Consider the following 13,604-nt stretch of genomic DNA (forward strand, 5'->3'; position numbering starts at 1 on the left):
CACACAGTCCCCCTCCCACAATACATAAAGCCCCAAGGGGTGATGATCCCTGAGGCTGGGGGGCCCCTCTGGGTCCCACATAAAATTTAATAATTTTGCCCCCGGGATTTAACCCCCGGGGACTAATTATTAAAAAAACTCTTTTTTATTTTATTTATTTCACAGCACAGTCCGCGCACCCTGCACGCACCTGCCGGGTTTTCAAAAAAAAGAAAATATGGGCCCTGGGGGTCCTTCTGGGACTCCCTTAGCAGGTCTAGAGGGTAAAATTATTTCTACCCTGCCCCCTTTCTCCGTTTTGCACACACATTCCACTGACTTCCTCATCCTCGCTTCTACCGAGGCACAAAATGGCTGCCAACAGTTCCTGGTTTCGAATGTTGACAACCACTTGACAGCCAATTAGCATTCAGCGCGTGATTGGAAGGGTGCGCTTATGGTACGATGACAATCCACGCCGCGGATCCACCACGCCCCTAGATATATAAATGACTTTAACTGTAATTTTCTCAGGAACTACTTAACAGATTGACACCATATAAGCAAAAGGCACAAGTTTGAACTGAGGACTACCTCTTTGCCAAATTTGCTGTAATTCCGTTCAGCCGTTCGGGCTGTAGCTGTGGGTAAAGGTCCTATGGGAAATTGCATGGGGAAAACATGTTTTGGGACCCCCCTTTTTTCTCGGCTCCCGCTTGACGAATCACCCCCAAACTTTCAGGGACGGAGCGGAACTGAGATGGCCAAAAGTTTGGAAAATGTTGCAAAGATTCATCAATCGGCGCCAAAGTTATTGGGAATAGAGTTTTGCGGATTTCCTAGGCATAATAGGTCCTAACTATAACTACCTACTGGTATAGTTAGGAATTAGCATTTAAAAAAACCTTTGAAATTCACTGAAAAAACCATAGGTTTCAGGAGTTATATAGTTAGGAATTAGTTTTTAAAAAACCTTTGAAATTCACTCAAAAAACTATAAGTTTTAGTGGTTTTATAGTTAGCTGGACATTTTACTCATACAAAACCAATGAAATTGCTCCTATATAGTTAGTTGTACTAACTATATTTCGCGCACCCACAATCCACTGCTGATGATGTCACATATTAGATCATTCATGACATGGTCTGTGACATCACTGATGACATCTCAAATGACATCACTGATGACATCACTGATGACATCATCCAGTGAATGTGGTTTGCTTCGTTATTTAAATATGCATTATATATATAGCAATTTACATTGAAGAATGAGTGGCTATATATAAATAAATATTTGGATGGAGGATTTAGTAGCAGTGTAATTGACTGTTTACTTGACCAATTTATAATGTCTCACTAAATATAGTGAATAATGACTAAACTGTGTGAATATCTGTATCACTTTGTCAGTTGTTGTGTAAACTGATTCTACAGTTGGTTACTAGCTATGTGAAAGTCTATATTAGTTATTGATTAGTTAACTGAGTATTTGTATGGGAGTGTGAAAGTGTGTGTGGTTCGGTGGGGGGTGTGTGACTGTCCAAAGATGGTTTTTTCGCTGCTGTACAGGGAACGGTCATACACAGGAGACACTGGTGTTGGAGCAAGTTTCAGAGAGGTGATGGCCATTAAATTTGCAGACTGACAGTTTTACTGATAAAACTATATAGCGTACAAACGATAACGTAGAAAATGGATTACAGTGAAAATGTATAATTTGCTTATCACCAAGTAATGGTTGTTGATTTGTTTTAATCCTATTAAAATCTTTGGGCCTGATTCACAAAGGGCCTCCGCACTCGAGGCAGTTGTGGGAGAGTCTCCGCAATCCGGGCGGAATCTCCCCAATTGAAGCAGATTTCGCCCGAGTGCAGAGACTCCTCCATGACTGTGGGGCCTCCGTCACGAGTCACGAGTGCGCAGGCCCTTTGTGAATCAGGCCCCTTGTTTTTAATCACACTTCAGGATTAAAAAATGCCCCATCTGTGCTTTCCTTGCTGCTGATATATTTTAAAATATAGTTACCCGTCATTTACAGGTAGTTACATTTTGCTGAGTGTTAGAAAACAATTAAATACTACAGCTTTTACTTTCACACTTACTGTCCCCCAGCAAAATTGTCACATAATTCACTTTACAAAACCCACTCAGTTTGGGTTGAGAGAAAGAAAAGTAAACACTAATATCTTAGATGAAGAAGCTGTAATTTGTCAGAAGAGATAGCCTGCCATTTCACTCCTTTCTTTGTACGAATTGCAAATGCAACAAGACATAAACAAACTTTTAAAGCATCTTTATTGCTCATTCACCTTAGTAAATACAGCATGGTTATTTTGGGGGTGCTGCTGCGCCCTCACACCCAGACTTCCAGCACCTATGTCAGGAATTTATTTGATGGAGAGTTAGAGAAAGTGGAGAGGAGCCCAGCAGAGGCAGGCTTTCTTTGTCTCCATGAAGAAAGTACTGAAATGCCACTGTTCACTTCTATCTCGGTCGCCGTATTGTTCCATAATACATAGAACTAAGCAAGCCCCACAAAAAAGCTCATCTATAATTTCCTTAGTGAAGGTGACATGCGCTACCCTTAGTCGCCTGTAATAAAGAAATGATGTAGCCGCCGTAATAACCTATAACTGTTGAGTTCTGGTGTCACAATGCCTGCTGCCTAGGTCATGTAGCCGCCGTAATAACCTATAACTGTTGAGTTCTGGTGTCACAATGCCTGCTGCCTAGGTCAGCCATCGAGCATACTTAAAGCTACACTTTAACCCCTTCCATGCTGATGACGGCCCCCGTCCGTCATGCAACACGGTGGGCGTGTGCTGATGACGGCTGGGGGCCGTCATGATCCAGCCCACTCTTTAGAAGCGCCGCACAGGCGCAGAATCGCGGCCGCGCCCAAGGGGTTAAAAAGCGAAAAAGAACCATGGCTTTATCTTCTTCTGCTCGGTTTTCTAGATGAACAGTGAAAAGCAGAAAGGTGATCATTTATGGCTACTTGTTTATTTCTTCCACACTTTACATACTTATAGAAAACATAGTTCTCTATAAATGTTTAAATGCATTCCAAGCTAGAGTGTTATTGTTAAATCTATCTTGTATAAAATTGATTTTAATATCTTTGTGCAACAAATATCTAACTGCTTTTTTCACTCTTACATTTGCACTAAAAATTCCCATTTATTCTTCACGTTCACAAATATCCTATCTCTTTCATGTGAAAGATCACTACACCAAGGATTTGTGGGAAGGGTTATGATGTGCCCATGTATTATAAGGAATAAAGTATCCCCTGCTGTGTATTATAATCATATTGAAAGTCACATTGGAGGTCCATGATCATATAAAGAAACTCAGCCTTCAGCCCTTATTTTTCTAGATGGGTATAGACCCTTTTAATAGCCTAATTATCTACAGCAGGGGGCACTTTTTCCTATATATTAATAATGTTAAGGTTTCATACTATAGAAAATATGGATCAATCAGTGTCATTCCTACTAGTAAGAGGGATTGAAAGCTTTGAACAGTAGAACAATGTTTTTGCTGAAAATTTAGTTATTTGAAAGATATGTGCATCACCCTTATTACATAGCAGTAAAAAGGTTTCTCCAACAAACCTGAGTCAGTGTCTCCTGTTCATGTAGCAGGAGAAGTTTGGTTGCAGCTCCTTCGAGTCTTTGCTCCAGTATCAGTGAAAAGTGCTCAATGCACTTGATAGAAAGCTTTTCTTGCAGGGTTAAGATAACATCCTGTGAAGAACAAAAAGATTGATGAGTACTCAACAATAGGTCAGAATGAGTGGTTGGTTCAGTGATTTGGAAATCTGCTGCAGAAACATTGCAGTGACCCGGCGGTAAACTTAGCTTTCCATGCTTCTGAGGGGGGTAAATTGCATATCGCCTAAACCAGGCAAAAGTAACATCTGCTGTGAACAGTGCTTAGAAATTACATAAATGGTGTGTAAAAAACAAGTAATTATTATATTTTGTTGCCTACTTAACTAGGTTTTCATTGGTGGCACCTCTTTATTAACATATAGTTGGGGCAATGTACAGAAATCAAATTTGAGAGACAGTACTCGCCACAATTATACTTAATTTGGTGAACAACACTTACAACGCAACTTTTACATCGCACTACCATTATAACGCGGTCATACAACGCAAACGATTACAACGCATTGCTCTGGGGGGCGCTCTAGGATAGGGAATAGGTTAATTTACTATCCAATAACCTTCCCTAGTGTCCACGGGGACTGGAGTTGGAATAGTAAATTAAACTATTCACTATCCAGCACCCCAAAGCACTATGCGTTGTAATGGACTGCGTTGTAATACTTACGTTGTAAAGGCATGCGATGTAAATGCATGCGTTGTAATGTCATACATCCACTTAATTTACTACAGTAAAGATAGAAGAGAGGAACATAGACATGTTGAAAACCAAAAAACTCAAACATAACTAAGGCAGCATTATTGTTGAAAACGTTTGGTGCAGAAAAAATAAATCCACATTCTCAGTCACAGACTCATTTTAAGTTCATAAAGGGCACCTGAAATTCTCAAACTTTCACCAGAAGGTCAGAATTAACTCAATCGTAAATTTAAGACTAGAGAATGGATTAGGGATTTTTCTGGGTGAGTTCTCCAGTGTGGAAGAAGGTGAACTCCCTCAGGCCCAATTTGGTGCGTTAAGTTAATCTTGCAGGTCAATTTCCACACTGTTAAAACTCATAAATTTGCTTCTGTGAAAGGCAAGCCTAAGTATCTTTTCAGATTGAGAAACATAGGAGTAGCTTCCATTGACACAGAAGGTACAGTGGCACCGGGGACCAGAGGCCTGAGTGGCCCATTGAACCCTGATTCTGCTGTATTTTTATAATTCAAATAGCAGTCAGGAGTCCCATTTCCTTCTTTGCACTAGGGCCCATGACACACCGGTTACGTTACGGGTGAGAAAGAGAAAGTAACGCCGCATTGTCAAAAGGGTTTTTTTTGACAGAGAAAAATGATTCCCTCTCAGAGGAGAAAACTAATTTAACATCTATATTTATATTTGTTGAATTTTCTTCCTGGTGAAAATACTGCACACGTGAATTAAACTCTCAGGTATTTCCACTACTATCAGACCCCCCAAAATTGAAATTTTGCGTCATAATCGCGGAACTTTATTTTACTCTAACTCATTCTTTTCCAGCTTTGAAATAATGAAACGTGTTTTAGCTGGCTATTCCACTTTGAAATAGGCATGTTTAAAGTGTCTGAGAGTGTTTGTTTGTTATACAGGAAGGAGGAATCCTGCTGAACTCAATGAGTCATGTCAACAAATAAACTAGGATTACACAAATTCCCAAAACAAATACGCAAGTCAACACAAACACATTTTCAATTACTGCAGAGGGATGCGGGTGGACAAAGAAGCCACTGGCTTCCAACAGTTAAAATATAATCTGCATATGCCATCAAGAAAGTCGAACAGGCGCGGTATGGAACATGATTTATACAGTATATGTGAAGCACATGACGTAGCAGAAAATTCATTTTCATTTGTAGGGGTGTATTATAATCATGTGTAGCGCGCACCCGCAAATAATCCAGTGTCGTGTTAACATAAAGTGTTAGGATCGTGAAATGTAATAACATAAAACGTGTCACACTTTACTGAGGCCATTGTTTTTAAAATATGGGACGCGTAATTGTATGGATGCCATGAAACTCTTGTTCACAAGAGAACAACACAATTGCCAATACTGGACTTTACTCTCTATTTTTTGTTCTGACCTTTATGAATAAAACATACCCGCCCGTTTTATTGATTACGTCACTAGTTTATTTATTCATTTACTTCACTAGTGGAACTTTCTCATTTTTTAGGCATCTCACGAATTGAAACTCTTGTTCCGCCTGGAGACACCGATGGAACTGGCTAGGTTCGCCGTATTTGCACACAAAGTTAAAGAACGTTTAAGTAACGCACCTAGCCCCTTAGAACTTCAAGATTGCACTTTGGGCATGCCTAGAGTCTAATTTGCATGTTATGACATGATCTATGTATTCTGCTTTTTATTGGAATATTTGTTTCAAAATAGGTCCTTGAATGCCACTTTATCTGAAAATTTTATTTGAATTTGCCGTTTTGCGAAGTTTCTACACAGTCCCTGGTTTAAAAAAAAAAAAAAAGGGGGCTGTACGTACCTCCTTTGCACTAACTGAAACATGGGTTTTTAGTGTTTTTATTATTTATGATCTGTACTTCCTGGATTTTGTTTTAAAGGATGTAGCACATCGAATTTGTAGCTGTTAATGATGGCTACTGTAGTAAGCAAGTTTTGTGAATATTTTATAGGAAACTTCTTATAGCAATTTTTGTTAGTTGATACAATAAAAATTCATTCATTCATTCATTCATTTATTCATAAAACGTGATGTATATATGATAATAAATAGAAAATGTAGAGAGTTAATTTGGAAACCAAATGTAACTAACAGAAAACAGTGATGTGAAGCACTTGTGTTGTGCAACTCACAATCATTCATTTTAAAGCGTTTAATAATCGTGTTATTTTATATGTAGGTAGGAATATTAACTGAACGTGCCTTACTTTCTATGCAATTTAGTAAAGCTCAGGCTCCATTACTCTTACGTTAGCTGTATCTTGTAGGCCTAAAATGCAATTTCACTGGAAGCTCTAGCTTTAGAATTAACAATTTGAATTTCATGTGTGCTGTGGACTTCGTTCTTTCTCACGTGTGTGTTGCAGGTGGAAGAAACACCCTTGTTAGTTAGAATAATGTCTTTGTTTTATGAGTTAGGCAAGGAGAGAAGAGGATACATCATGAGCTAAGGCCGATAAGGAGAACTGTTGTACTTTCACGCCAGTAAAGGCCTTAGAATCAAGGTCACCCCTTACACATTATTGTAAGCTGGTTTAAAAATATTAGTTTACATAGTTATTATAATTTTGCAGATAAATGACAGACATTGTTTGGGTGAGAGCTCTTGGTGGACGGGGCAGGAGAGGAGACGGGCAGCCAAGAAGACTAACAATTCAAGAGGCCTAGAAGCAGAGAATAACAAGCAGGCACGGATTGCGATAATCGATCATGGTTTCAAGAGACTTTGTACACTTGGTGACAGGTGGGAGGAGTTACGAAGCCACATTTCCGATGATAGACCACACAAGCCATACATGCAGGACAGAGAGTGATTCGGTGTGAACAGCACCTTAACTTCTCTGATCTTGGACTTTCATTTGACAAGATAAGGGACTAACACGCATGAAGCAATGGCCTCCTAAAAGCAAGCCCAAAAACTGCAGACATTGTGTCTTTGTAGCGATTTAAGTCAAAATTCCAAGCGTTGACCTCATGAATGGCCTTTCCAAATGTATCATTCGCTTTGAAAGACCCTTTACATCATTCACATCTCTTTCAAAACAGACCATCCTTAAAACTTGTCAATTTATTCTGTGAAACCCACAAGATACACATTCTCTATGCATATCTTCTTAGTCCCCAGAACCTCCAGTCATTAAAAGCTCCTCCTATGATGCCAGGATGCTTAGCTTCCAGCATGCCTTTTCCAGTTCATGCATGCTCTGTTCAACTTCTGACCCTGTCTCTTCTGTGTCTTTGTCATTCTTCCACATCAACCAAACCTACAGCTTTCTGTTTGCAACAGATGCACACGCAAATATGCCCTAATCCGGCAGGAGTCTGGTACCTAGAAAAAGCTTAAGACCCTTTCATGATATAACTGGCGCAACCCCAATTCTACAAGCCTTTAAATCTGAGGCTTTGGCATGTCGGTATTTCACACCTTTCCGTATACGTCAGTGAACCTCTAACTTTACAAATGTCTGACTCTCCTCTCCTAATTTCTAAGTGATTAAACATCTACCCATGGCTGTATATACTTAATATATTACTCATGGACAAGGGTTTGTGGAATTAATGTTCAATGTGCCTCAATAATACACACCGGACGTTACACTTGTACGTGTCTTCTAAATCAGGAAGCTGATATATATATATATATATATAGTATGTATATACAGCCAGGGGTAGATGTTTAATCACTTAGTGGATTACATGCCCCAATTTTTGTATCAACTTTTATTCAATTATACTTCGCTTCAAAACTCTTGCAGTATTCCCTCTAAATTGCTAATTGATTTCGGGCCGGATTCCTTCCAGGATAGAGACTGTATAAAAATTTCTTGGACGCTCAGTTAATTATTTTCTTGTCCTGATGATGACCGTGTATTTTTACAATGGTCGAAACGTTGTCGATGCACATATGTGGCAGAAATTGAAGAAGGACGCAATGTTTTGCTATGTGTCGTTTCAGTTTTGTCCCCAACTCCCCTTGTTTGTATAATTCCTTCCGTTAGCCACTTGTCTGGTTATGCACTTTATTGTTCATCACATTTTCACTTTGTTACCAGTGTATTGTTTTGAGCGCCATTGTCCTGTATGTTTTAATATTCACAAAATAGAATACATTTGTTATACTTTTGTATTTATTTCTACATGGTCTTTAACCCTTTTTTCTCCTTTTCTCTTCTTTTTTTATAATGATGTTTGGTTGTTTGTAATCATGTTTGTTTTATGTATTGATATCTTGAACCTCTGTTAGGATTCAGTATAATTTGGCAGCGCTATCAGCCGGCACAACTTGTGTACTTTGACACCAAGAAAGATTCTCAACTGGCCATCGATGCCAGCCCCACCGGTCTGGGTGCCGTGCTGGCCCAGCAGCAAGGGTGTGGTGAGTGGACACCTGTTGCTTACGCTAGCCGTAAGCTCACACCAACAGAGCACTGTTCCTCCAAGATTGAGCAGGAGGCAAGTACCATACTGTGGGGTTGCCGACATTTCTACATCTCTCTCTATGGACATCCATTCACCACCTGTCCTGATCACAAGCCCTCGAAACTTTTGTTTCATGGATCCTCGTTGAAAACTCTGCTGAGGATCGAGAAGTGGATCCTGTAGCTACAGAAATTAAATTTCACAGTAGAATGCTGACCCGGCAGAGGCATCCGAAACTACGGAAGCTCAGGAGACCGAAGAATATGTGCGCCTGGTGGTGGAGATCTCCAACCCTCCCCCCATGTCCCTAGCAGAAGTAGTGGAGGCCACCCAGCATGATGACTGTCTGCAGATCACCATGAAAGTAACCCTGAGAGGTGACTGGCTACCTCTTCAGTGCCCATCCCCCTACTGCACGGCTAAAGTAAAATCAACACTCAAGATGCTGCACAACATTTACCAAGAGCTGTCTGTCACTGATGAGGCTGCCTGTAGAGGTCCACATTTGGTACTTCTAGACAGCCTAAAGCAAAAAGCTGTTCTGCTAGCATAGGGAGCACATCAAGGCAAATCGAACAACAGACTGAGAAGTCTGGGTCCCTGGCCTGGACCAGAAAGAATATGTAGTTGTGTTGAACTGTCCAGCATGCCTAGCCATGTGCCTTCCTGACCTCCCAGCACCGGTCATCACTGAAGGGCTGGATGGCAACTGGTCAGTGCCGACTTTGGTAGCCTTTCTAACAACGCCCACATACTGGCGGTAGTAGAGGATTTCTCCCGCTACCCCGAGGTCGAAGTTGTCTCAACCACAGTTGCATACGAGGTCATCCCGAAATTTGAGAAACTAATGGCCACACATGGTATGTTTGAAGAAGTCCGCAATGATTATGTGCCTCCCTTCAGTGGCCATGAATGGGCTGAGCATCTACGCTCCAAGAATACCAAGCACCATCACATCCTGATGGCCAATAGGGAGGTAGAGACCCTGATGAGGATTCTAAAAAAAGTGATATCTTAATTACAGTAGCAGAAAACACTAACATAGAGCAAGCCCTGTACAACTTCCTGAGGGTGTACCGGCTCATGCCTCACTCGACAATGGCCATTTCCCCAACAAGCTGTGTTTTGGAAGGTAAGTGACGGATACATTTTCCCATCATCCAGTATGGGTGGACTGACCAAATCCACCGAACCGCTCCGATTCTCGAAGAGCCCACAACAACGACTATGCTCATGGAAGCGGGAAGCCAAGACCAGCACTCTCAAATTGGGAGACCAGGTTATAGTGAAGGATCGCCATCCCATTGGCAAGTTTTGCCTTACATTTGAGATTGCTCCATGGACTAACACAGAGATCAAAGGCACAATGATAAACCTTGCAGAGGAGCAGAGGTCATCACTAGGAACACCTCCCAATTCAAAAGAGTCACAAATCTCCTGTGCTTGACTCCTGGGAGTAGGACCTGAACATGGTCACCGCGGTGGATGCCAGAACTGACAGCGAGGACAAAGGCGACCAGAATCCTGGAGAATCCCGGAGGTGCCGCCCGTCATGGCCCATCAAGTGTCCGTGCCATTACTGGCTAGGCCAAATCTTATGTCCAGTTAGCCAAGCCAAGCTGCATCCTGCCCGTCTGGGTCCGGGAGATCCCTTCTGGAGCCCTCTGACAGCAGTTGTCGTGGGCGCTATCATTTGAGAGCCAATCCATGACCGTCCCAGTGCTATAATGAATTTGTGTGCAACTGAACCTGAGCCAGGCCTGGCATCAGAATTGCGAGTAACTGTAGCGACTTCAGTGTAACTCCGGACATATGTTTGACGTTGTTGAAATGTTGGGACTTTTGGTCATTCTTATGATAAAGGAGGAATGTTGTGTCGTTATTTGGGGAAATCCATGTGAGACGCCCAAGGGAGGAGGGAAACGGGATAATCCCCTTTGTGCTTGAGGTGTGTTGGTGCGGTCCGACCTAGCTCTAAGAAGAGGTGAAAAACAACAAAGCCTCGTTAGCAAGTAAATGGTCTTTTAAAGACTTGTGAAGTACTCGGGTGCAGCTGTGTGTGTGCCCCGAAAGCTGTCTCAGCCCGGGCTGACAAAAATGACGGGGAGCAGGGCCTGCTCTAATGCCGCCAAATGCGATGGGGCGCATGCAACGAAATTAATTTAATTTATTTATATGTTACAGGAAGGGGTGGGAGCACACTGCTGACCTCCCTGCAGAGTTCGCCCCTTAGCATTATGATAAATGCAGTTTGCAGTGCTCGCTTACTTGGTATTTTGCTGGAGTGTTCCACCAAAGTTGGTGCAGAGTAGTGCTGTCATCTCTAGACACATGTGTTTCTGGATTTTATCCTTCATCAGTAGAGATCCAAAACGATTTTCTTCTGGGGTTTGCTGAGCAGGCTGCCACAATTCTTACAGGTCTCAGTACCTCTCACAGGTGCACAGGTGCATCTCCACTAGATCGTCAGCTACATGGCTCAAGGGAGCCTTTTGAAACAGGAAGGGATGGGAGCACACTCCTGACCTCGCAGCACAGTTCGCCCCTTGGCATTATGGTAAATGCAGTGTGCAGTGCTCGCTTACTTGGTATTTTGCTGGAGTGTTCCACCAAAGTTGGTGCAGATTAGTGCTGTCATCTCTAGACACGTGTTTCTGGATTTTATCCTTCATCAGCAGAGACCAAAAACGATTTTCTTCTGGGGTTTGCTGAGCAGGCTGCCACAATTCTAACAGGTCTCAGTACCTCTCACAGGCGCACAGGTGCATCTCCACTAGCTCGTCAGCTACATGGCTCAAGGGAGCATTTTGAAACAGGAAGGGTGCTGTGCTGGGAGGTCAGCAGTGTGCTTCCACCCCTTCCTGTTTATTTATATGTTGTCGACCTATCTAGACACCAACAACCTGTTGGATGCTAGTCAGCACGAATTTCGGTCAGGCCATTCGACCAAGACCGCGCTAATCATGGCAACAGATGATATTCGGAGACAGGTGGATGGGGGGGTAGAGCTATCCTCATCCTCCTCGACCTATCGGCAGCATTTGACACCGTGAATCACACGGTGTTAGTGCAACGGCTGAAGGCGTGGGGATCGGGGAGGCGGCTCTGTCCCTCCTATTATCTTTTTTTAGAGGACAGGGAACAGACTTTGCACTGGGAAAATCTACAGTCTGAAACATTCCGCCTGCGGTGTCCCACAGGGATCGGCACTGTCTCCAACTCTATTCAACATCTATGTCACCCCTCTTGCCAGTCTCATCAGACAGCAATGGTTCTCGTTTGTGTCTTACGCAGACAACACACAGATTATCATCTCTGTATCACATTGTTGTATCTTGAGTCTTCCTGCTCCTCAGCTAGAATGTCTGTGTTGTGGAATGTTGGATGGTTGGAATGCTAGTGCTTTGTGAATGTCAGTTGGGTGAGGGCTGAGCAGCAGGACAGCTGCTCCTGATGGGGTTATCGTTTCATCTTACAACAACTTATCTTAAATAAAGTAACTTAAATAATCTATCTTGAAGAATCCATCTTATTGATTACATCATTTGGCGATGTTTTGAAGAAGAATCCATGCGTGCAACTATAAAGATGCTGATCAGCTAACGTGAAACGGACTGAAACTGAGTAAAAAGTCCAAGCAGTGAGACTTGAAGCTGAGAAGTTACAAAAAAAAAGAAGAAAAGAAGTATGGAGGTAAATGATTTGTGAGAATTTGTGAATGAACCCTTACTGGCACTTAAACATCATCAGTGACCATACCATCGGTCGCCTTAAGACCCTAATGTGCCTGATCATCAGCGTTATTTATTGGCTTAAGATCTGCCGAATGGAAATGTGTTTGTTGTCCGGGAGCAAGGTGGAATCGAGCCTGTGTAGAGTGAAGGATGATCAACTGCAGCTGTGTTGTGCCGATGTAAAATCGAGCCAGGGAGATTGAAGTATATTATTTCCAGCAGCGGCGTAGTTTGTTGTGTTCGGGGGCAAAAATCGAGCCTCGGTGTGGTGTGCTAATGTGATAACAGTTATCCGGTGTATGTTAGAAGGGACGTTATTCCCTGTGAAAGTACACTACGGATCTCCCAAAGGCGGAGATCGGGCCTTTGTGCTGCTTATTTATTGTGGTGAATTGACAGAAATACTCTGAGACATTAAGAAAAGAAGGAAAAATAGAATTTCAAAGATTAAGCGTGTGGAAGAGCAGAGTACTTGCGATATAAAAAAAAAGGGAAAGACATGCTATACGAAAATTTATTTTTGGATTCATGGCGAGTTGACGGTTTATTTTTAAAAATTGTTTGCACGAGATTGCCGAAACTTGCTCTGGCTCACCTTCGGCGTCTTCGACGTCTTCCTCTGTGATGACCCGCCATTCTATCCATGAAAGTCTGAGAGACAATTGTACAACGTTTTTGGTGCTTGTTCGTGCCGTGAACCAGCCGGCACGATGTAGATATGCGTGCATCCATTTTGGTAATGGTAAACCTAAGGATTGTCGAGAGGGTGGTATCAAGAAGAGGTTTGAGGAGATCGTCGCCACTTTGTGATGTGTACAAGGTACTGGTTTTAACTTATTTAAAGCGTGCAAAGCCAAAAGGAGTGGAGTGGAGTGGAGTGTTTTCATGAATTATTAAAAGGACGGAAAACAAAAAAAATAACTGGAAAACGGGATGACAATGTTGCCAAAGGATGTCATCAACAATGGGTCATGTGTTCAAGTAATGGATCCTGGTTTCTGAGCAAAGATGAAGATCTTCAGCACAGCAGAAATCGTAACAGGTCGAAGTTCACAGTAATGAAAATGGGTTTGTG

At 42.1% G+C, this 13,604-nt stretch overlaps 1 protein-coding gene across 2 annotated transcripts in view; it reads right to left on the bottom strand.

The window, feature by feature from the left end:
- FRMPD4 (FERM and PDZ domain containing 4) overlaps positions 1–13,604 on the bottom strand; it is a 1,388,782-nt gene that overhangs the window by 135,889 nt on the left and 1,239,289 nt on the right. For both annotated transcript variants that reach the window (XM_078657870.1, XM_078657873.1), the window contains exon 8: positions 3,600–3,731. In XM_078657870.1, the coding sequence (XP_078513996.1) occupies positions 3,600–3,731 (132 nt within the window). The remainder of the gene's footprint in view (positions 1–3,599; positions 3,732–13,604) is intronic.

Source organism: Lissotriton helveticus, chromosome 8 (genome assembly GCF_964261635.1).
Source record: "Lissotriton helveticus chromosome 8, aLisHel1.1, whole genome shotgun sequence".
In the NCBI taxonomy this organism is placed as follows: Eukaryota; Metazoa; Chordata; class Amphibia; order Caudata; family Salamandridae; genus Lissotriton; species Lissotriton helveticus.